We start from the raw sequence: 24,984 nt of genomic DNA, 5'->3' as shown, positions 1-24,984 counted from the left end.
TCTGTGGAGGTTTTGGTTGGTTGGTTGCAAGTCACTTTGGGTTGCCTTAGGCAGGATAAAGCAACTAACAAATGTAATAAATAATAATATAATGCTATTCAGTGTGGCTTTGAATTCCAGTGCAACATAAGCGGAGGGCTAGCATGAAAAATCAGTTCTGCCTGCATTTCTTTAGCCTCCGTTATTTTGTGCATCTGTATATTTTGAATGAATCTGGTAAAAATAATTTAAAAGTCCCTGTAAAAAAAGTTTTATTTTAAAGAGAAACAAAGAAGCACTTATTGTGCTCCATCACAGAGTGGACAACACTTCCAGTTTTAAGAACAGTGCATTCAGGTCAACTAAGCACTTACCCAACAATTAATCATTTATTAAAAGAAGAGTTCCAAGAGATAAGGAGATTATCTGACATTAGACACAAAACAGTTGCACTTTTGAAGATGTTCCCTCATTTCTCTCTCTTTTTCTTCCCCCATCCTTTTGTTCTTTGTGTGTGTGCTCATTTAAAACCAAACACCACCAATGTTTACAATTAATACAGACAATGCATGAAAAACCAACAAATGCATAGAAAAATGATAGTACTTTCATAAGAAAGCCCCACCCCTCCAGCTCTCCTCAAACCCTTGCAAATTACTACAATAAAAAGCACTAAACCATTAGAAGACAAGGAATGAAGAGGTAAACATAAAGTGAGAGAATAGGAAGGAAAAAACGATGAAAAGAAAAATATCCCGTCTAATACTCCTAGAACCTTGATGTCTGTTGTGCCTGGAATTCTTTAACACATCTTTCAAAATCCATCATTATATTGTAACATTTCCATTGAGCCTTTGGCTCCAGTAGCCCTCATCATTCTCCTGAAATGACACCTAAGGACTGTATACAAATTTGCATTTGCGCATGTTCATCTCTTCTTATCCTTACTTCTCCTTGATGCATCCTGGTTCCTCCACCTTTTATTCTAGCCTATGTACACCTTCTGTCCTTTCCTGTTTTCTTAAATTAATCTGCATTTTTACCCGTTTATCCTGTCCTCTCTTCAATAAGCTCCTGACCATTCTACACTCACACAACAGCCTTGTAAGGTTGGTGAGGCTTAAAGAGAATAACAGACCAATGCTTCACAACTGCCGAGCGATTTAAACCTTGGTCTCTTTACACCAAACCTAGTCATCTATCTGAGGTGTACACAACGGAAACCATATTGATGGCCTATTTCATTTTTACTACCTCAAGGGGGCCATAGTACTATGTTCACCTCAGGAAAATACATTTTTGTTCCAATTTTAAATCTGTGTTTTGTTTTTAAAACATTTTGGACAAACAACCTTTCCTCTTCTACAACTTATGTAACGCATATTTTTTTCCTTCATCCTGGATGTGCACAGGTCTCCCCAATGCAGTGGACAGATGAGGGAAGCTATAGAGTCCTTCAAGGAATAGAACTGGAGAGCAGACCCCACGGACCTTGTGAAAGAGCAGAGCGCTGCTGTTTTCCATTATTAAAAAGATCCAGTAGTTCAATGTAACTCCACCCAGTTTTGGCTAACTTCCCTCTTACTCCATCCCACATAATTCAGGAAAGTTCCTCCAATGTCCAGGGGAGACTTTGAGAGAGGAGCAGGAGGAAGGTTGGATGGAAATGTCTCCTCCTATTCACATTTCTCAGGATCAAAGCCAAGAAAAGGAATTCTGGCAACAAGATGCCACCTGGATAGAAATGGCTAGTAAAAGGATGGGATGTAGCTGGTGCAGCCAAAATAGCACGGTTGTAACAAAAACAATATAGGAATTGATTTACTGGAAATAAGTTTTATTTCCATTTTGGTATTGTATCATATAAGATCGCATAATGACAGCAGCATATGCATTTTAATTATGAGTTACATATGACCCATGCAAAGGGACAACAAGCTGGCTTCATAGGCGGTTGAAGGGAAGGAGGAGGTCTCTGCAACTTTCTGGGGGCTGGGGTACAGAGTTCCTGCTCACATGAACATGCAACATATTACACACCCATTAGCTAATAAAAGTTTTCATTCATCAGGAAATTATTGCAGGGCAATACAAAACGATAGTGTATTTTAAAATAATGCTTGGACGTCCTATGGAATTAAGGGATGCGATTGCCACACCACAGAGTACAAATTTCCTACCTGTTGGTGGGATGATTCCTGGAGACATAAGACCAGGGACAGAATGCGGCATGATATGTGAATTCTCTGGAGAGGTGACACTTTGAGTCCGCTTAGGAGGCCGACCAGGTCTGGAACTGAAAGGGGGGAAACCAAACAAAAAAACAACAACTTTACAATTAAGCTGTTGTCTTACACATCATTTCAAAGTTGTTTCAATTGGTAACATGGACTGTAAATAAATTTGTTTCAAGGACGGTTGCTTTTGCAGTTAGATGTAATAGACTTCCATCACTAATTAGATTACATGCTGAATTCATTTTCCTCATTGAAGATCAGCCGCGCTTGATGCATAATTCATAGCCTGCACCTCGTTACCTGCTTCTTCATATTAATATCTATACACAGTTTGAATTGCCTCGTTTGCATATGCTAAAGTTCTGCATGCAGCCTTCAGCATGAAAATTATGCACTAACTTGTAATAATTATTACAGTCAGCCTGCTATTGATTTATGAGACTTTTAAAAACCAAATATGTGTAGTACTTGTAATGAATGATATTTTAAGGTTCTTCAGGAAATTAAAAGGCAATGGCTGCCTAAGGAAATGTTCTGCTTGTTTGATTTAATACTACAGTTAGCTGGGAGGTGGAATGAAAGAGTGATTCAGACCTATAGCACATTTTTCGATGATATGTTTTATTACTTCGCACTACTACCCTGATATCTAGATGATAAATGACAATACATATCTAATATGTGAAAAGGTCTTGCAATTTCTTTATTTTTTGTCACGTAAAAGATAAGTCAAGTTATCATTTAACCCTTATTCTATTTAAAAGCCAAAAAATCTTGCTTTAAATAAGGCACATTATTCAGAAAAGGCTTTGAATGTTTGTAAGGCATCCTTGAAAAATTGCAGTTCTGGCACCTTACATCTGTTCTGTGTGAATACATAGAAGGGATTGTACACATTCCCTAACTCTGAAAGCTTTTAGATTTTGATTTACAAGAATAAATACACAGATCCCACTGTTTTGGGACCCCGTTCAGAAGAAATGTTCACCACAGAAAAACGAAGGAGAGGTCACTTTCTGCTGACTGTACAATAGACCCTTCACTCAATAATACCAGATTGGAACTGCCAATCTCATGGAAACCTAAAAGCAAGCAGCTATGTGAGAGGCTCCTCCCTGAAGACGACTGCGCTCAACTGTGGACAACCCACAAGGAAGGACTAGGGGTGTTCCCAATGCCACAGGCAGGGTGAGCAGCCTGCTCCTGTCATTGAACGGGATTTCACACAGTTGACAGGCAACACGGAGAAACATCAAAAGTGGATGTGAAAACCATACTTGAGCGTTGAAGTACAATGGATCTGTATGCATAGCAGGGTTGTTCTTTCTACGTGAATTTACGGAGCAGTATTCCCAAGTATGTTCAAAAGCTACCTTCTGAGGCACTTTTGGAGAGTAGGGTAGTATGGTCAGTTGTTTGAGCAAGTGGGGGTTCTTCAGATTCAAGTCCCTGTTATGGGACAAGGAAATTTTACGTGCAAGATGCTTTTTTGCTGCCTACAAGCTCTTTTGATAAAAAAGGGAATCCCAACAGTTAAACAACAGCAGCTGCTGTTATATAAAAAAATTCAATTCAACTCAAAATTCTGCTGTTGAATTTATTTATTTAAATTATTGATTTTTAAAATGTTACATTACGAACTAAACTTATTTTTATTATACTGTACATTTATCTTACATCACTTCAGTATTTATTATTTATTATTTATTCTACAGTCGAATTTACTTTAATATTGCCAGAGTTTTCAACTGCACACCATTTTTTTCATTATACCGTACTCAACAAAAAATTTCCACTGCTCCTTAAATACCTGTTCTGGTTCTCTTATTCTACTTGTTACACCCGCTAACTCTGCATATTCTAACATCTTAAGTTGCCAATCCTCCTTGCTGGGGACCTCTATACTTTCCATTTTGGGGCCAGCAAGATCTGAGCCACTGTTGTTGCATACATAAATATATTTTTCTGACTCCTGGGAATCTCTGTCTGGGTAATTCCTAAAATAAATGCCACTGGTTCTTGGTGTGTGGGGGGGTTTGTTTTGTTTTGTTTTGTTTTGGTGTTGGGTTTTTGGTTTTTGGGGTTTTTTTGGAAATGTTGTTTTAAAGACTTTTTTCATCTCATTATATATCATTTCCCAATATTCTTTTACAATTTTGCGTGCCCACCACACATGAAAAAAGTTTCCTTCTACTTCTTTACATTTCCAACACAAATCCGATTCTGCATTATACATTTGAGCCAATCTACTCGGAGCTGAATACCATCTATGGATCATTTTCATAAAGCTCCACTGTTGAATTTAATATGACACCCTAACACCTTACGTTTCTAGGCCTTGTTTTTTCAAAGAAAAATTACACACACACCCCACAGGTAATAGTGGTTTGTTAAATCTGCTCCAAATATCAATTATGTTTATATGATGGGCATCATTTTCACTGTGGCACTTTTCTGCATGGAAGAAGTAAAGGTTAGAGTGCTGGACTTGGATGTGGGAAGCTAAGTTTCAAATCCCCATTCAGCTATTCAGTGTTACCACCTCACAGGTAAGATAGAAATAACCTCACATCCTCCATCCTGTAATTCTGGCAGAGTAAGAATGTGATAAATAAATACATACCGTGCAGGCACACATAAACACATACAGGACACACTAAATTCTAATTTGTTGACTGTGGATGAAATATTACCTCATCCATCTAGTTTCTAGTTCTACTTCTTACAAGACTTTTTTTAGGGTTGACTTCAAAGCAGCAAATAATTAGAATGTGCACACTGCAGAGTATTCTAAAAGATGATAATACCAGAAACGTCTTATTTATGTCCATTTCTAGATGTAAGACATATGTAACACAATGCCTGCCTTCACTGTGAGCATTAGATCATCTTTGTGTTTTCAGAAACCCACTTTTAAAAAAACTACAATCCATCCCTAATAAACGAATAACGATCAAAGTACAGGGCATTTCCTTGGAGTTTAATGACTCAAGACCTTGGGCCATTAACCTTAACTGGTCATTAATTCCCAAGTTAATGACCTGAATTGAGGTCATTATTAATATAAAGCCACAAGATTTTTGTTTGGTTGGACGTGGGGTGGGGGGTTCTTCTCTCACACACACAAAAACCACCCTTATTTTCTAAACTTTCTGGGGCGGGGAGCACATGAGAATCGAATTGTTTTTTTGCTGTACTTCAAGCACTGTGCTAAATATACTCACTGTTCTTGGGCATGTTCTGTATCACCACAATGAAAATAAATGTACTGGGTTGGATCCGCATACACAATGCACTTTCTTATCCAAGAACAGCTCCTTTACATCCTGTTTTAGAGCATTCCATGAGCAAAACTAAATTATATATGACTGATAAAAATCAATCACACAACAAGCTATTATAAATCAGGTAGTTCCCACTCCCAGCATCTTAAAAAGCAGAAACATCACCTTGCCAACAAAGGTCTGTATAGTTAAAGCTATGATTTTCCCAGTAGTGATGTATGGAAGTGAGAGCTGGACCATAAAGAAGGCTGATCACCGAAGAATTGATACTTTTGAATTATGGTGCTGGAATAGACTCTTGAGAGTCCCATGGACTGCAAGAAGATCAAACCGATCCATTCTTAAGGAAATCAGCCCTGAGTGCTCACTGGAAGGACAGAACCTGAAGCTGAGGCTCCAATACTTTGGCCACCTCATGAGAAGAGAAGACTCCCTGGAAAAGACCCTGATGTTGGGAAAGATGGACGGCACAAGGAGAAGGGGACGACAGAGAACAAGATGGTTGGATAGTGTTCTCGAAGCTATCAGCATGAGTCTGACCAAACTGTGGGAGGCAGTGGAAGACAGGAGTGCCTGGCGTGCTCTGGTCCATGGGGTCACGAAGAGTCGGACACGACTAAACGACTAAGCAACAACAAGAAGAAGTTCCCACTCCAGGGTATGATTAGCACGACTGAAACTCCAGCAAAAGCAGCCAGGTTACAACTTGGCACTAAAAACCCCCACTTTTAAGGAGTTCCATAACCAGGACACTACAGGGGTAAAGATCCTCTCTTGTATCCTCATCTACCATACAGCTCTCAAAGGGGACCCCTCAAAACCAGATCTTAACTCTTGGGCAGGACAATATAGTAAAAAGAATACTCCCTCTTGGCCCTAAGCTGTTTGGGCTTTGCAAGTCATTACCAAGACTTTGAAATCAGACAAAAAACATATTGGCAGCCAGTCCAGTTCCTCTAGGACCGGTATTAAATGGTTCCTATTAGATGTACAGTGGTACCTCAGGTTAAGTACTTAATTCGTTCCGGAGGTCTGTTCTTAAACTGAAACTGTTCTTAACCTGAAGCACCACTTTAGCTAATGTGGCCTACTGCTGCTGCTGCGCCCTCGACAAAGAATAATAATTGTTATTATTTATTTATTTATTTATACTCCGCCCATCTGGCTGGGTTTCCCCAGACACTCTGGGCAGCTTCCAGCAGAATATTAAAATACAATAATTCATAAAATATTAAAATCTTCCCTAAACAGGCCTGGCTTCAGATGTCTTCTCAAAGTCAAATAGTTGTTTATTTCCTTGACATCTGGTGGGAGGGCGTTCCACAGGGCGGGCGCCACTACCGAGAAAGCCCTCTGCCTGGTTCCCTGTGACCTCACTTCTCGCAGGGAGGGAACCGCCAGAAGGCCCTTGGTGCTGGATCTCAGTGTCTGGGCTGAACGATGGGGGTGGAGATGCTCCTTCAGGTATACTGGGCCGAGGGCGTTTAGGGCTTTAAGGGTCGTCAGCACCAACACTTTGAATTGTGCCTGGAAACGTACTAGGAGCCAAAGTAGGTCTTTCAGGGCCAGTGTTATGTTCTGTGCCTTCTTCAAGGGCAGCCCCACACAGAGTGCCCTGAGGTAATCCAAGCATGAAATACTGTGGCCAAGCTTTCCTTATCCAAGAACAGTCATAGCTTAGGAGCCAAAAAGGACTTCAAAATCAACAGGAGCCACTGATTGGCCTCCAGTAAGAAAGATAGATCTAGAGTACTCCCAGACTACACTCATTGAGAGGAAATGCAACCCTGTCTATGGTAGAGTGTCTATCAAATTTCCAGAGAGTGGAATCATCAAGACCCTTGTTGGGAATATGTCTGCTGGCTTTTATCCAGCCCATTACAGGTCCCAACAACAGTCCAGCACCTGCACAACCTCACCTGAAACACATAACAAAGACAAATAGAGCTGAGTGTCATCAATGTACTGAAAGCACTCAATTTCAAAACACCTGATGTTCTAACCCAATGTTCTAATCCAGTATCGGAGACAAGATGGAACGCTTCAAACTTTACCGAACAATAATTATGGGGCAGAGCAGAAGTATTCCAAAACTATATTCTGCAACTCGCCTTGCGGGTAAGAGACAAACTACCACAACCTTTCACCCAACTCTCATCTTGCAGAGGTTGTCCAGTAAGATACCATGGGGTTGATGACATCAAAAGCTAGTGAGAAACCCAGAAAAACTAACACGGTCCTGTTATCCCTATCTGTCTACCGGAACAGTTCTGCCTTCAGGGCATCTAAGGCTGTTTTGGTCCAAAATCCTGAGTTGAATGTACACTGGAATGAGTTTACATAATGCATTTCCCCCAAGAACATTGGAAGATGACTGGTCACCACACTTCACACAGGAAGGAGATATTAGTGGCTGGATGGTAGTTCTCATACATTACCAAGTTCAGGAACATCCTTTTCAGGAAGGGCCACACTACTACCTCTCTCAGAGCAGCAGGTATCAACCCCTGGACCCACCCAAACACACACACACACACACCTCTCTCTCTCTCTCTCTCTCTCTCTCTCTCTCTCTCTATATATATATATATATATATATATATAATGGCCCAGAAAGATGAATTTAACTTGACACACAAGATATTACCATCTGTGGAACTTTTCAAAATATATAGGAATCCCTGAAACACCCACACTTCAACAAAGTAGTAATAATAACAACAATTGATGGCATTTTGCATAAGCTATCTAGTCAGAGAGAATAAATATATTATATTCCCTAATATCCTCACAGTTGTTAACATATACTATGTCCTCATGTATTTCAAATTTACTGTAAGGTCTGGGGTTGGTTGGTTGGTTATTTGTTCCTGGAATAAGAAACACTGCACCCAAGAGTTTTCGCAAGTCACTACTAAGATAACCAGTTATTTATGTTAACAGAGGCACAAATACCCTATTTTTAGATAACACAGTTCACAAGCAGGACACTCTAGTTCTTCTTTTTTTAAAAAGAAATGTTTCATTTATATGACCTTCACATTTCCCCCCATATTACATCATTAAACAAAAGCAGTTGATGTTCAGTGACCTGGCTTGTATTTGACTTTCTGCTGACAACATTGGCAAAAAAAACCCAAAGCTTTGGGGGGGGGCGTTTCCCTGATCTTCCCCCATTAACTGGGAAAATTGGGCTGGAGGTTTGACCTGTTTTACTTATATTAGCAATAAGAAAAACACTTTATTTCATGAAGATCTACAACCATCACATGGGCTGCGTGTGTATGTTCAGAACGTATTCAATGTGTAGTGATATTTAAAGTATGGGATGGACTGGGACACACAGACCTAGGGTGAGTCACTGTTCTCTTGGTCCTTGTCCCAGCAGAACTTCTTAGTCGTGAGTGGACTTAACTGTCAAGGGTCCCTTTACCTTTACCTTTTTTACCATAGATTTGTAGTTCCTAATAAAGAGGTCACATTTTTTAAAATAATGCTTTGATTTTAAGAGATTAATTGTGCCTTCAGTAAACACAATATTTTCCAAACATAAAATCTCGATTTCTGTGGTTCCTATGAAAGTTTTTTTACTGACCTAGTAATAGTTTAAATACTAACAGTTTAGTAGATCAAATTAAATGAATATAAACATTTTGCTTAATGACATCAGCAGTCAACACAGAACATCTGTGTTTTACTTTAACAGTGATCAGAGAATATTCTTTTGTTTACACTAAACATAATCACAAGGTTTATATTTCTGTGTTCAAATTGGGGGGAGGTTTGGAATAAAAGACCAGATAACCTCCAAAGTCCAAAAAAGCAATATGTTTCAAATGCAGAAATTTTGTTTTGTTTTGTAACCATGGCTAAACAATAGAAATGAACTTTCCCTGAACTTTTCTCCTTTAATGGCCTGGGTCCATGCTGACCCTCCATTGCAAGCTGGAACTTGATACTATCAACCCCACTGCTGCTGCTAAAGTAATCAGATTCAACAGAATTATACACACCCCATTGTAATACTAATTTCAGGATCTCATAAAACCTGCGCAAAGGAAAGCTTTTCTAGCTATTTACCCTCTATTGTTCAAAAACAGCATGAATACACCCCAACACTATGTGGCTGTACTAATATGTTTTAGTAATTATAACACGGTTAACAATATATAACCGGAGACAAGATTTCCTCCCCACCCACACAAACCCAAAAGGCTATTGGATGAATCACTACCAACCAAATGGTTTCAGCAAGACGAGGATCACACGAGCTTGCGTGCGAATAAGGCATGTAATTAAATTATCAAGTCTTCCTTCTGAATTCTTGAAAGAGCCAGGTATAGTAATTTTACCCCCTACATTAATCTTAATATACAGAAGTGGCTTCTCCTTTCAGAAAGTCCGTAGTGCACTGAAATGCCATAATGGCCAAAAAAAATTAATATGTTTTTAAAAAACGATTCCTTCTTAGCTTTCCACCTTAAAATAGGGATTGAGATTTAAAACTCTGAAGCTCTGGCTGTGATGTACAAACTGGGCTCACTTCCTGCCTGCCCCTACAGATGAGACTTGTGCTTTGCCATATGGAGAGAGATTGGCTCCTGGACAATACAGGTATGCAGCTGGCAGCTGATATGTTAAATGCCCCATTCCTTCCATTGCAATGCTTCCTACCTCTTCAGCTGGAAGCAAGGAGCCAGAACAGAGGCAGAGTCAATACAAGACTGGGCTGCATGGGAGACTGGAAACAGGGACAGTCTGGGTTGCTTATTTACACGAGTGAGAAAAGTAATTGATGGAGTTCTGATTTGTTTTTAGAACAACGAAAAAATATCAAACCTAGTTTCACAATATTTTAAGAAATTGCCAGTGTAGGTGTTTTTATATCACACTTAAGAAACTTAAAAGTGTAACACCAAACATAATTGCTAGAAGCATGTAGTTAAAAAAAAATCCACTGGATATTCATTTTAGATATGGAAACACTATACCCAACTTTAGTCGCATGCAGCCATGAGTGCACTATCTGGGGGTGTACATCAAATGATTTTTATTTTATTTATTACATTTATATTCTGCTCTTCCTCCCAAACTAACCCAGGATGGCGAACAACAAGTAATAAAAAATAAAAACTTCTTTAAAACATCTTAGAAACAATGCCAATTCAGATGCACAGTGGGAAAGAGCTCAACAAGGCTTGTTCAAAGAAAAAGGTCTTTAGCAGGTGGTGAGAAGGCAACAGGGAAAGGATGCCTGCAGTCATATCCACAAGGCCAGGATTAGCCTTGCAATGTTAATAAGTGATCCACATTCAGATCCACATCTAAGTCTTCTAAATAAAAGGTCCATCCTTTTTCAGGAACTGATGTTTGAGCCCATGACTCAAAGATTTCCTTCCTGATTAGTCTTTGTAAATACATGCAGGGGAAGATGTCTTTTGCCTCAGTGGACGAAAATGTACTTTCAATTATATTAGCATTCGCCTTTTTTTTTTTTTTTTTTTTTGCCAATTTATCCAGTTGGGAGCTCTTCAGTCCACATGGGTATTTAAGCTTCCTGAAACATGGGTGTGTCATGTACCAACTTGGCTGGCTTGGTGCCAAGCTCCAAAATTCTATGTAATTTATAAATATGTTTAATGACATCTTTCTCAAAACTAGTCCATGGGATGATCTCATTTCCTTCCTTTGCCCTCTGTTCCATTCACAATTGCATGTGCAGAACGCTCTGCAACCCCACGTGTGCGCAGAAGCGGCCCTCCAGTTAGGGAATTTTCGGGGTATGGCAGGGGCTCTGGAACAGATCGCATTCGTAACCGGAGGTACCACTGTACATTTGCACAATGCCACCAAGGAAGGAAGGAAGGAAGGAAGGAAGGAAGGAAGGAAGGAAGGAAGGAAAGTTCACTTCAAAAGAAAGTCACTCATTGAGAACAGTCAGTAGTAAGAGTAGTAAGCTGCCCTTTGTGACCTTGCTCAGTCAGTTCTTATCATATAGATACAGTGATAAAGTAGCATCGGTAGTGCAGTGCCTCTCCTGGGTAAATACGCAGATTGGAATAAAACTACCATTCAGATTTTGCACTTCTCTGAATATTGCTGAACAGTTCTTAGCTCAAAAAATATACCCTTTAGAAATGTGCGCATGTGTACATTTAGAAATGTGTACTGTGATTTTTTTAAAAAAATAATAATTTACAGGTCAGCGCAAATGGAATGGACTTATCAATACACGTGAAACTGACATGAATCAGAAACAGATTGGTCCACCTTCCCCAGGCAGAGATATGTGGTTGAATTCAATTCCCACTTTGCCAGGCAGCAGAGCGTGGTGGGGTTGGGAATGCTATGAGGACAATAAGGAAGAGATGCTTGCTGCTGTTCCTTCCCCAAAGAGCTAGATTACATGTTTAACATGAACATCTCCCCCCGAGTTGTGTACTGTTTGCATTCAAAAGGTAGTAACTCTCAGGATGTTCCATCATCTCATGGGAAACATGCATCCTATTAAATGTATGGGAAATGTTGGAAGCAGATTTGCGCTAATGGGTCCATGCAAAAAAGTCTACTGAATTCTTTCAGTAAGATCCACTTGATGCCTTATTATCGCTTGGTCACTAAGGAGAAAGGCAGTACATTACCAGCCAAATGCAAGAGGGTTCAGCTATTAGGAGCCTGGGAAGATTGGATTCATAACTGTGCAAACCAGTGAGAAATCTGGATTTTGGGGGGTGGGCCCTGAACAGGTCCAAATCCAGAAAACTGTCCCAAGCTGGTGCAACCCACGAATTGAAACAATGAATAAATATGGGGTAAAATAAACTCTCTCAGTTCTAGTTCTTGGGCCACCTCTAGACATTCAGCCCAGCTCTAGGTGGCAGTAGCTAAAGGAAAGAAATAAACATGAAAAGTCATCTACTCTAAGTAAATATTTAAAGAATCCGCTGCTATTTAGACAAAAAGGAAGGAAATCGTTCTGGAATCTATAAGCAGATTCTGAACAACTATTGTTGTCTCTTGTTGGAATATTAACCAATTAATATACTTTTCTGTGCCACTAAGCTGTTTTTACTTGTGAGTGCTGAAATGTATCTTACTTTGCAGTTAAAACGGAAATTGCAGCTCATCTAAAAGGCACTTAAATGAACCACAATATGAACCTCATTACGTTTCTGGGTAACCACCAATTCCTCAGCCCCAAAGACAAAATAAAAAAAACCTCCCTCCACCTTCATTACTAAATATTCTTCCACTTAAAAGAGAATTATTGGAGAAAAACCCAGACATTGCTGCAGATGTGGGGACACCTCAGGCATTTAACTTCAAGGCAGCGCCCCAACTTCTTGGTTTGAATGTTACCTCAGAATCGCAAAACATGGAAGTGCTTCCTCTCTCCACCTTGGCTGAGGTAATAGTTGAACTGGATAAAGCAAAAACTATTAAGAAGACGAGAAGAATATCTTTCTAGTCTCCAATAGGCAGACAAAGATACATAGAATTAATTCCCAATGTTACAATCAACCTTAGGAAAACAGGTCTGTACCCACACAAAATTTTTCACCTTTAAACATTATGAAATATACTGGCTTTTGCTACGCTGCCAATCAAATATGAAATAAAATGTTTTACACCTCTAGTTTCAAGTGACTTTGACCATTTATCCAAGTTAACATTCTGTTTATTTATTTCAACAATCCAAACACGGACAATTACTAATGGTTTGCCAAGACATCTGTTTACTTCCTAAGAATTAAAAGTTCTAAAACTGCATTCCACAATGAGTATTTACATCTTAAGAGAGAGAGAAATGAAATATATTCCAGAGCTTTGTTGCAGAAATAGACATCTTAATTGAAATAACAAAACCACAGTATAAAACCAAAGGCACCTTTGAACTGTTTATTCAGGAAAAAAGGTCTATGCTAAGATTTTAATGGCAAAGAACTGCACTTTGAAAAACTAGAGAGAAATTAATTAAAACCCAATGCTAATCCCATTGCAGATATTTTTAGTTTTAGAAAGATATTTCTGGATGCTGTAAAATAACCTAAAATATTAAGTTGTCATTGCCCTTTTAAATCCTTTCAACTTGAATTCCCTAATTGTTCCCTGACTTTATCTCACTGTACCAGTAAGTAAATAAATTAACAAAATAGCTTTTATCGCACAGAATAACCTTTTAACTGAAGGATTATCTCTGGTTTATTTTTCATTTCTTGCACTGCAGATAGCAGTTCATGCCTCATTGATTAGTTTGCTGAGGTGGTGACCAGAAAAGAAAACAAGGTCTCTTAGATATTGCTAGGACCTGTAAATATTTTTGTAAAAATGCTCTATAGCGAATATAATATAATAAGGATTAGGCTGGAACTTTGGCCCAGTTCACCTTACTATCCTCTTAAGGTGATCAACCAGCGATCCTAATTACTGACCCGATCACTACAATTAATTCCTATTTAACAGAGAGCGCCTTAGATGATGTTTATTTTTTTTAAAAAAAACTTTCGTTTATCTCTCTTTCTTCCCACTTTAGCTAAATTACCACTAGTTAGTATACAGCAAACAACCTACAAAAAAAGTAAAATAACATACTAATATCTGTATAACAAGATGGCCGGTTTTCTAATTCAGTAAATTGGATTCTCTTTTGTATCTTTGCTACCAAAATGCCTTTTCTCAATTTTTTTAATTTCATCATGTGAAACAGATTTTCCTACCACTAAATTTGTTTGTGTACGTGCACAAGCAGATTCGATATCCCTGTATGCTGCAAGTTCCCAATAAGGTACCCAAATAACAGTTTTGAAATAGTCTAGTATTGTTTTAATGTCCTATTTAAAAATGTTTCCAGCAGCTGCCTTAGCTGAGAGTAAGTCACACTGAACACAGTGTTGCTTACTTCTGAGAAGACATGTATAGGATTATACTTTAAGATGAATTTGGGGGGGAGCGGGGACATGCTTCCAGTTAATTCCTTATTTTTAAAATGATACGAACAAGGGCTATGAACAAGCTTAGGTAGCTACTGCTGAAAAATTAACTCAAAAATTATGCTGTAATAGAAGACAAACATTCATGGGGCAAAAAACTGCTTTATATATAAATGATGAAGGCTATGTTGAAATGCCTCCAGTGTAATATTTTAAAAAAATATATGTTTTAAAGAAGAAGAAACAAGGGGATTTGGAAGAGAAGCACTCAGACCAAAACCCACTACATAATTCCTCACCTTGCTTGATGCAAGAGACAAACCTGGTTTTCCATAAAAAATATTCCTGCTGTGAGAAACATTTTAGTTGGTTGCGGATGAACACCATTCATTGCAACATTCCTTTTAAGAAATAATCATTTTGCATACCAAAGGGCAGAACTCTGCTAAATTTTATATTTTGCCAACTGGATGGTGTCTGCAGCTTAGCGAAACGTGAGCCCCTGTTCCTGCTAAATTGTCCTTGATATAAAGATTATGCTCTGTTAACAGTGCATTATACAAATGCCTACATTCACTCATCTTTTAGTATCCACTTAAAAGATCAAGATCAACATAAAGGCAATAAAATGATACATAATAGCAGACACTTATGTTCTCTGTACTTTACTTATCAGTTTTAACTAAGATGACTTTATCAAAAGGTTCATTTTCATACTGAGTTTATATCAATCAGCTATCCTTTACACCTGTCAGAACGTTACTATTATTCCCAGATAAATGTGACTTATCATATAGTGGTGCGAGATAATGAAAAACTCTTATGAAAACTATTTTTTATTACTATTCCACAGCTGTTTCCTGCTATAAATGCCCTACATTGTAACAAACACTGCTAATGATATGTAACAAGGGTTGGGGGAGAAGAAACCTGGGGGGGGGGGGGAGGCGATGAGCTGGAGTAAGAAAAGCAGACCAAGAACCCCAGTTGCAAACATCACACGGTCTCTAGGCTTTTAGGCCACGTGAAACGGGAAATAGTTAGGAAGGATCTGTTTCTAAAACATTTCCATGCTAAAATAAAAAGTATGAAAGGGAAGTTCTAATCCTTTCCTTCATCAGCTGACTGGGCAGCTGAGTCGGTTAGTGTGTGGTGCTGATAAAGCCAAGGTTGCAGGTTCGAACCCCATATGCGGACGCATATTCCCGCATTGCAGGGGGTTGGACTAGATGATTCTCAAGAGTCCCTTCCAAGTACAGTGGTACCTCGGGTTACATATGCTTCAGGTTACAGACTCCGCTAACACAGGAATAGTACCTCGGGTTAAGAACTTTGCTTCAGGATGAGAACAGAAATCGTGCTCCGGCGGTGCGGCGGCAGCAGGAGGCCCCATTAGCTAAAGTGGTGCTTCAGGTTAAGAACAGTTTCAGGTTAAGAACAGACCTCCGGAACGAATTAAGTACTTAACCCGAGGTACCACTGTATGATTCTATGAAGGAGCTGGGAATTGGCTGGGGAAATACAGCAGTCTGAGCCCCTTTGCTGCCTCCTCTCGCTGCTTCCTTCTTCATGGCAACCCCTTGTCTCTCTTCTTCCACCGCTCCCTTCTTGCTACTGGGAAAACGGCAGCACAAGTTTTCCATGGCTTGCTCTAAGAAATGGGTCCTTCTGCTGCAACCACTTTGTCAACAGAGGGGGGAAAGAAGCGGTGGGAGGGAGGGAAGGAAGAGCAGCAACACAGCCAGAGGCATAGCAAGGTCAGGTGGTACCCAGTGCAGCAATTTTCTTTATCACCCCCCCCCCCAATTGAAATTATTAAAAGGAGGAAAAATAAGATACTTAGAGCTGCAAGTGTTATTTTCTGGTTTATTTATTTAACACTGTGAGCAGAAGCACTTAAAAATCCGCCCCCCAAAACTTTGTTCTCCCACCCCACCTCTCCTCTTGTGCGTTCCAGGGTTTGGGGCCCAAAGTTGGGGGAGCTTTTGCTTCTCTCCTTCCCTCCCCCCTCTGCTTGTTTGCTCGCCTGCCTCCTTCCCGTCCCCTCCCTGCCTGCCCGCCTCCTCCAGCAGCCTGGGAGCAGCGCAGCTCCCCCACTTCCCCCGACAGCTCAGGTAGGCTTGGGAGTAGCAGGCGGGCAGCACACCAAATGTCACCCCCTCAGCGATGACACCCAAAGCAGCCCGCCCCCACCTTCCTACGCCTCCAAATAGAGCTATGATGGAAGTAGAGAGCCTTGCAGGATATGAAGGGGATGCACAAGCCAACCTGAAGCCCAAGTCATGTGCCTCAACACAGCTAATGACGCACATTTGAGTACATCTCTCTTATTCTAACCTTTGCTCAATACAGTGGTACCTCGGGTTACATATGCTTCAGGTTACAGACTCCGCTAACCCAGAAATAGTGCTTCAGGTTAAGAACTTTGGTTCAGGATGAGAACAGAAATCATGTTCCGGCGACACAGCAGCAGCAGGAGGCCCCATTAGCTAAAGTGGTGCTTCAGGTTAAGAACAGTTTCAGGTTAAGAACGGACCTCCAGAACGAATTAAGTACTTAACCTGGCCACATTTTGCAGGACTTACTTACTTATTTAAAAACCCTCATGGCCACATTTCTAGCCTTTGTGGAATCTGGTGACAACCATCGGACGTCACTTTATGGCAACAGGAAAAGTGTAAAAATATATGGAAACTGCCTGGTGAAACCTGCCTAGGCCCCTGCCTTCAACTAGTCAATGCAGAATGAATTATGCACTATAGTGAAAATGCATATTTTATAGAAACTATTTATTTGCTGCTGCTTCTTTTTTAACAAATCACAGAATTAAACTTTTCTTCATGCAGGATTCCGGTTACCTTACTGCAGATAAACATGTATCACATTAATATGGAGCACACAAAGCCCTTACTGTATGCTAGGCTTCCAAAACATAGTGCTTGTTCTGTTTCAGGATTTCAGACCCCATCTGAACTGGCCTGAATGTACAGGCCTCTCCAACGCAGAAGCCGAATATCAGTGGCCCTTAAGTGGTACGTATGCACTACACTGAAGAGAATACTGAAAGTTCATTATGAGATGAGATTTTAATTGTATTTATTTTGAACGAACTCAACATTTTCCTTCCACACTAGGCTACTGGACATGATTATATTCTTAAATATGTTAAGAATGGTTGCTTATTTGACACTGCTACAGAAAAACAAACAGAACATGAAGGCAAAATAGGATTACTTCAGAAAATGTTTCATTGGTACATCTCTGGAACAGGTTACCATATTCCTTCTAACAAATTTTCATCATTCTATCCCTCCCCCTTTGACACAGACTAGCTTCTGTATACAGTAGGTATTGTGAGGGTCGTTTAAGTGCCAAATTACATGTATAATTACTACATGCTGATTGCACCCATGACTCAACTAATGGTTGAAACCTTTCCTCCTATCACTTATACATATGATCTGTTTACCCTAATATACTGTAATGTAGTATAAACACTAATATAAACCCTCAAACTTGGGCAAGCTCCAAAGTAACATTTTTAAAAAGCAAACAGGGTAATGGATTTCTGCTTCCTCTGCGTGTGTTTTCAAAAATGTTACTCCAGAAGACATCCTTTGTGTGTTTATTCCTCTGCCTGAAGTTGACAGTCATGAGTAAAGCAAAATAAACTGAGGGAATAAAAACAAAAATAAAATCAAGGTGCCTCGGGTGAACTTTGTCTTCAGAATGCTGAAGCATGATGTATATTCTAAAGGTAAAGGTACCCCTGCCCGTACGGGCCAGTCGTGTCCGACTCTAGGGTTGTGCGCTCATCTCACTTAAGAGGCCGGGAGCCAGCGCTGTCCGAAGACACTTCCAGGTCACGTATGATGTATATTCTATATTGGCCAAATTAGGAGACATAGCCTAATTCAGTTCTGAAAACAGATCGGAACCCAGATTGTAGCGGATCTAGATAAGCTGTCTCTTCCAAGAATACCCAAAGTTGTTCCACAACCACCCTCTCCACCACCTTTGCCAAGAAAGAGTCTATAGTTCTTTTACCCCACTGGGTCTAGAATGGGCTTTTTGAGGAGTGGATTCACCACTTCCTTTTTAAAAACCGTGGTCACAATTGCGCCCACACAAGGATGTGCTTACCACGCCTTTCACCTATTCACGTCACCCCAGATAGCTTTAATAAGCCACAGTGGACAAGGATCTAATGAGCAGGGGGTCAGGTGCAAGCCTGCAAGTATCCTGTCCACCTCCAAAGGCCGCATCACCTGGAAATGATGCCGTAACACCAGGCTCAATGTTTCATTGGACACAATCACAGTTTGTAAGTCACCGAAGAGCCGAGCAACTTTATCCCTTGGCTCCAACAGAAATACTCTGGCACATCTGTGCTATCCTGGGTCATCAGGAACCCAGGAGATCTTCAGCTGGTTCAAGCCTTGAAAAGTGGGGGAGTGCATAGCAGGGACGGGATCAGAAACAGATATTAGGCTGGAGCATATGCCTATTCGGCTTGGTCACATGATCTGGCAACCCAGCTTACCTGGCAAAACAGGTGATGTGCCTCAAACACTATTTTAAAGGCTGGTTTTCCCTTTCCCTCTCCCCCTCCCTCTCTCTTACACACACACACACACACACACACACACACACACACACCCTGTTCATTTTTGCTGCTCCTTCTTCCAATCTCAATTTTTTTCCTGTGGAGACATGATGCATTTGGGATTTCACAGAAGCTCAGCCAAAGAGCATTACTCTAATAATATGTTTGCAGATATTATTAAAGTGCATCATGTTTTACAATCTAATTATTCCATCAGCTCATGTTTTCTTGTAGTCTGATCTAAATCCACAATTTGCTTGCATTGGCGTGTGGCATCTAACACATTTTAGAAGTTGCAGCAATATTTCTGGGGCATGATCCAGCCAAAGTTCGGCCCCTTTCTCATTTACTTACTTCAAGAACAAAACCCACCGTCAGCAGATGAGAATAAACACACCCCAACAGCACTGAAAATAGTCAAATAGTTTTTCCACAACTCCATATTCCAGGTAGTGCATAGGTAGGCAAACTAAGGCCCAGGGGCCAGATCCGGCCCATTTGCCTTCTAAATCCAGCCCAGAGATGGTCGAGGAATCAGCGTGTTTTTACATGAGTAGAGTGTGTGCTTTTATTTAAAATGCATCTCTGGGTTATTTGTGGGGCATAGTAATTTCTTCTTTTTTTTTCCTTTTCAAAATACAGTCCAGCCCCCCACAAGGTCTGAGGGACAGTGGACCGCCCCCCCTGATGAAAACGTTTGCTGACCCCTGAGGTAGTGCTTATGAGGTGTGAATTGTTACATTATATTTAAGGGATTTCTGGGGGGAAATATATTTCTTCTTACAGCAAAGTGACCCCACAAACTGCTGATCAAAGCTATTAGCCATCATGGCTCCAAGTGTGTAGTCCAGAACCTTTTACATGTAAGAAAAGAGAACAGATGTTGAAAAAATCAGTATTTTGTCTTTTTGCATAATAAACAAATTTCTTGCTTCCCTAAAGTCACTGCAAATAGTATCAAGGGTGAGGAGTATCCCCCCCCCCCCCCCGGTTTATAAACCTGAAATGCTTAAATGTTTTTTCCTAGTTAGAAAGATTTCTGTGACCCAGCAAAACTGCCTTCCCCCTAATTATATCTATAACTCTGCATTAATTTTACTTATTTGTGGCTTTTTGGAAAATTGATACCTTCAGTACCTTTTACAAATGTTTGCAAGAAACCAGAACCCTCACTTCAACAGGTAGCCACAGCAAATCTCATTCAAGGACCTTTAGATCAGGGCTAGCCAAAAGTGTTCATATAAATCAGGGTAGCCATTGTGGTCCGGTCCCGGTCCCGTCCCACCCGACGAGCAGTTGTTGGACTACATGTCCCATCATCTCTGACCATTAAGCTTGTTGGTTGGGGTTGGCACTGATGGGAGATATAATCCAAGAACTTCCAGAGGCCATGACAATGGCTACCCTTTCTTTAGGTGAACACTCCCCCCCCCCCCGCCCCCGTTCAGAAAGCGATGTTTGCAAATGTGTTGTTAAGGTTTACCCTCAACACTTCATGGGCGTGATCTCTCTGGCCTTCTTCAAAATAATCAATAAAGTTCTCATCTGATTATCAATTTCAATGCCAAACTACCAATGCAAGAGGCAAGCTTGCTCTGTGTGCAACTTGTGTGATCAGTTTATCAACATGGCAATTGTCCAAAAAGATGCAGCACCAGTGGTGGTGAGGGGGTATTTCTTTTGTTCATTACTACTTTGTATTTTTTGTGTTTTATATTGTAAACCACCCTGTGATCCTTGGATGAAGGGTGCCACAGAAAGTTGATATTATTATTATTATTATTATTATTATTAACAACAAGTAGTAGAAGAAGATGGAAATCTTTATTATAATGAAACTAAAGGTAGTGAGGACACATATGCCCTGATGATCTCCACAAACACTTTCAAACACATGATCGACCCACAATGGTGTGAGCATCCAAAAAGATGTCGCTTCCTTAGGAGACCTTGATCTGGAGCTCATCAAATCTTGACTTGCGTTTTAGTTAGACATAAAGCCCAGGGACATCAAGTGGGACAGCCACATAGCTGGTAGGGGGCTGGCATTGCTAACACCAAGGAAAAAGGAAGGTGTCATTCTCTGTGGTTGCCCCGAAGACAGAAAATCACAGCACAATGATGCGTTTCGTGTAACTGCTTTGTGTCCTAGTCATGCAGTTGTGAATTTTGGTAGCTGCACATAGCTGCTCAGCGAGCATGTGCTATGCAATCTCTGTGGGTTTTGGTTGTGCTGTTACTGTGCCCTCCCATCAGATGTCAAAGAGATAAATAATTACCTGACATTCAGAAGACATCTTAAGGCAGCCCTGTTCAGGGAAGTTTTTAATATGTAATGCTGTACTGTTTTTAACACTGATTGGGAGCCGCCCAGAGTGGCTGGGGAAACTCAGCCAGATGGGCGGGGTATAAATAATAAATTATTATTATTATTATTATTATTATTATTATTATTATTACTCGTAGGTTCACAGCTTACAATTACTGCACTTGTGTAGCTGTTATAATTCTGTTATATTTATTCTAATGTCACAATCTTTTTTTAAAGGAAAAAACACCTGTGTATTGTCAGTGAGACATTACATACTATTTTTTGTAGGTTTTTGCACTTTATATCACTAATGGTCAGGGGTCCCTTTACCTTTACCTTATCACTGGGTGCAGTGGACTCCAATCTGTAACTATATTGATTTACTGGAAAGCCGGAGGTCTCAATAAATACATTGGGGTTGTGTGTGTGTGTGTGTGTGTGTGTGTGTGTGTGTTTAATTAAAAAAATGGAAATATTGCCATGGTCCAAAACTTCCATCAGGAATTATAGCTGTATGGCTTTCCTGAAATACATTTGACTCCAATATGAGATTGGGAAAGTTGCTTTTCCCCAGTATCTGTCCAGGGGTGGGTTGGTGTTGCTTTCTTGGCTTCCCAACATGGATCTTGGTGCCAGTAAGGCACAGGGAGAGGGGTGAAACAGTGATGACTCAGTACAGTGCAAACACAGCGGCAGAGGCAATCTCTTGAGCCTGCCATTGCACCCAAACCATACTGACCTTCCCACCATCTCACCTCATCCTTTCCCATCTACTTACCAGCAGTGTCCCCTGTGTTGAGAAGCAAGGTGAGCAGCACCACACCACCCTCTTCCGCCCCGCTAACCGCTACCGAGTTTTTCTGTTGATGGATAATGAATTTCTCCAATCAAGATCAATGCCATTTAAAAGTGTTTGACACTGGCTGAATTGTGCCCCAAATAGTCACGATTTTAGACTGTAGTTTCTTTATCAACACTGACAAAGCATCTTGTGTTTTTTCATTTCACATATGGTTATTAATACCACAATCAGAGCTTTCTGGATAATATGAATACATGAAACAGATTTGTGATGAAGCAGACCACGGGCCCATTTAGACCAGTACAAGTTGTACTGTACAACTGGCAGTGACTCACCAGTATCTTGTGAAAGTATATTTTTTCCAGATTTACTGCTTAAGAGTCTTTTCACTGGAGATGGTCAGGCGATTTAACATGGGACCTTCTGCAAGCAAAATACATGCTTATGGACCATCTCACGCCTCTTAGACAACCAGAATTTTACCAGGTGACCACAGGGACACATTGTGATACAGAGGGCATGAGACTTACCACGTCACTGTAATGATAAAACTACATTTGTGCAGCTTTGTGCTTTTACTTATGATGCCCGTTCAATAGTTTTACAATGTTTTATTCAGCTACGTTGACGCATCAACTTTTTGTTGTGCAACGTAGCTTCCCTGCTCTCTCCTCTGCTTGTGTGCCCTCACTGCCCCTAAATCTAATCCGGGGGTTCCCACAATCCTCTGGAGAACACCTGGGAGAAAGGTGAGGGAAGAAGAGGGCAGGGAAGTTAAATATCACAGCTAAAAGTCATTGCGCTAGCATAAAATGTTTAGTTGAAAACTACTCAATATCTGTGTCTTTTAAATATAGTTTAATGTATATCCCGTCTCGTTTCCTCTTGGGTTCCTGAGTGGATCTAACGTACTTTAACTAGCTATTTAAAAGACTAGATTTACTGCTCTGCCCAAAACTGTTTTTTCTTTTTCCTTTTCTCATTATGCATTCAGGTAAAAATAGAAATAAGAGAGAAAATATGAGAAGCCCTTGCTTTAGGAGGTCTGGATTCAGCATGGAAAACATTGATACAGCCAGATCAGATATTAATAAACTCTTTTGTGGTAGTACACTTTCCCCAAAAGTTTTAATAACTTTCCATTTAATTAAAAATAGCTCAAAAATATTAGAAGCCAACAGCAATTAAAGATAATCAAATCTGGCAAAATGTGTAGGAAGTATAAAAAGATCTGTAGATATTTTGGTTAAATGCTTATTATCAACCGAAGAACTGTTTGCTGTACAAAAACGGTACAATGCTTATCGTTAAAACGTAAAACATTCCTCCAAAGTTCTTATGCCTGATTTTCCGCTTTTATAATATGCAACTGGAATGGGGGGAGGGAGTCTTCAAATAATAATAAAAAAGGCCTAAAAACCCCGACTACTCAGGGTGCCTTTGAGGATATTTAATTAAAATCTAATCCTGCATTCATTAAGGCTCACATAAATTAAGCTGTCATTCATAAGATTTATGGATTCTCATTTGCATATTGCATACAATTCATCAATTACTCAAGTATGAAAGGAGCACATTTCCCTTGGAGCTGCATGCTACCCTGCCAACATTTGAAATGAGGGGAAAGAGCAAGACTGTCAGGCATTCGCACAAACTTTCTTCCAAATGTCTGCTCCTTGATTAATCTAATTTTCTAGCTATTCCTTACAAGATGCAACAACAGACCTTTTGCAATTTTCTATTATTTCTCCTGTCTTCGTCGCAAAATCTTCTTGTCTTTTAATACCACTCGGTGTCTCGGTGATTATTATTTGTTTGCTAATGATATGGCATGATTGCTTGCTCTATATTAAAAAAGAAAGGCTAGAAGGTGCTGAAACCAATTTTCCACACTTTTTGTTAGTCAACTATGGTTTATACCACTTTTTAATTTGTTTATTAGTAATGCTTCTCCTTTACAAGATAAAGAAAAATATTCTTGCAAAAGGTTAGAAAGCTTTACAAATATTTTAAATGCATGGGGAAACATAACTGATGGAAAAGCTTTTAAAATACTATTTTAAGTAAAACAGGACATGTATCATTCTTATCTATAAGTTTTGCTAAAGTTTTAAGAAAAGCAGCAGTATAGATTAGTTTGTTTTCGTTGTACAAAAAGCAAGCTGTGTTAATTCAACTGTGGTCTCAAAGGAGTTCAATTTAATTTGTGTGGCACAACTAGGAAGTAACGGAGTCCTTGCTAGATCAGTCTCTTGGTACTTTTCAGCATGCATGTGATCAGATGTTGAATTTAATGCAGAACATTCCTTCATATCTGGAAGTCTCAAAATTAAAATAAATGAGTGTATCAGCTATGCATAAAATCATTGCTTAGATTTGTAATATACTGGCTCGTAAATTGTCCATTAAATGGCTGAAAGGTAACATGAAACAAACTACTGACGTATTAACTTTCTTGATCATGAGATATTGTCCAAAAGGGGAGGGAAATGTATATAAGGGCTACCATCCTGCTTAAATACTATTAAAGTGAATGATATGTAAGCAGGATTGCATCCACAGCTTGCAATAATAAACTTTCCCTACAACTCTTGAGGCATATTTTATCATATTTCACAATTACTACTAAAAACTCAGAATCTAAGTTAACAGTGATTTGGATTACCCACCAAAACCAAATTATGCTAGCAGGCCTTTGGCTTGGACTGTAGACTGAAACACAAAAGATTCTTACACCATATGGCCTGCGTATTGAAAACAAATGTTCTGATATTAACTTTCTAATAGATTATTACTCATTTCTGCTCCGAAGATATCAAAGCATGGGCTTCACCT

General features: G+C 39.8%; 1 protein-coding gene across 7 annotated transcripts in view; it reads right to left on the bottom strand.

The window, feature by feature from the left end:
• The window catches only part of DACH1 (dachshund family transcription factor 1), a 344,361-nt gene that overhangs the window by 198,939 nt on the left and 120,438 nt on the right, over positions 1–24,984 (bottom strand). For all 7 annotated transcript variants that reach the window (XM_028728383.2, XM_077927779.1, XM_077927781.1 and 4 more), the window contains exon 2: positions 2,160–2,275. In XM_028728383.2, coding sequence (XP_028584216.2) covers positions 2,160–2,275 — 116 coding nt within the window. The remainder of the gene's footprint in view (positions 1–2,159; positions 2,276–24,984) is intronic.

Source organism: Podarcis muralis, chromosome 4 (assembly GCF_964188315.1).
Source record: "Podarcis muralis chromosome 4, rPodMur119.hap1.1, whole genome shotgun sequence".
NCBI lineage: Eukaryota > Metazoa > Chordata > Lepidosauria > Squamata > Lacertidae > Podarcis > Podarcis muralis.
Note: the sequence above shows the minus strand (reverse complement) of the source record. Positions and strands in the feature narration are given on the sequence as shown.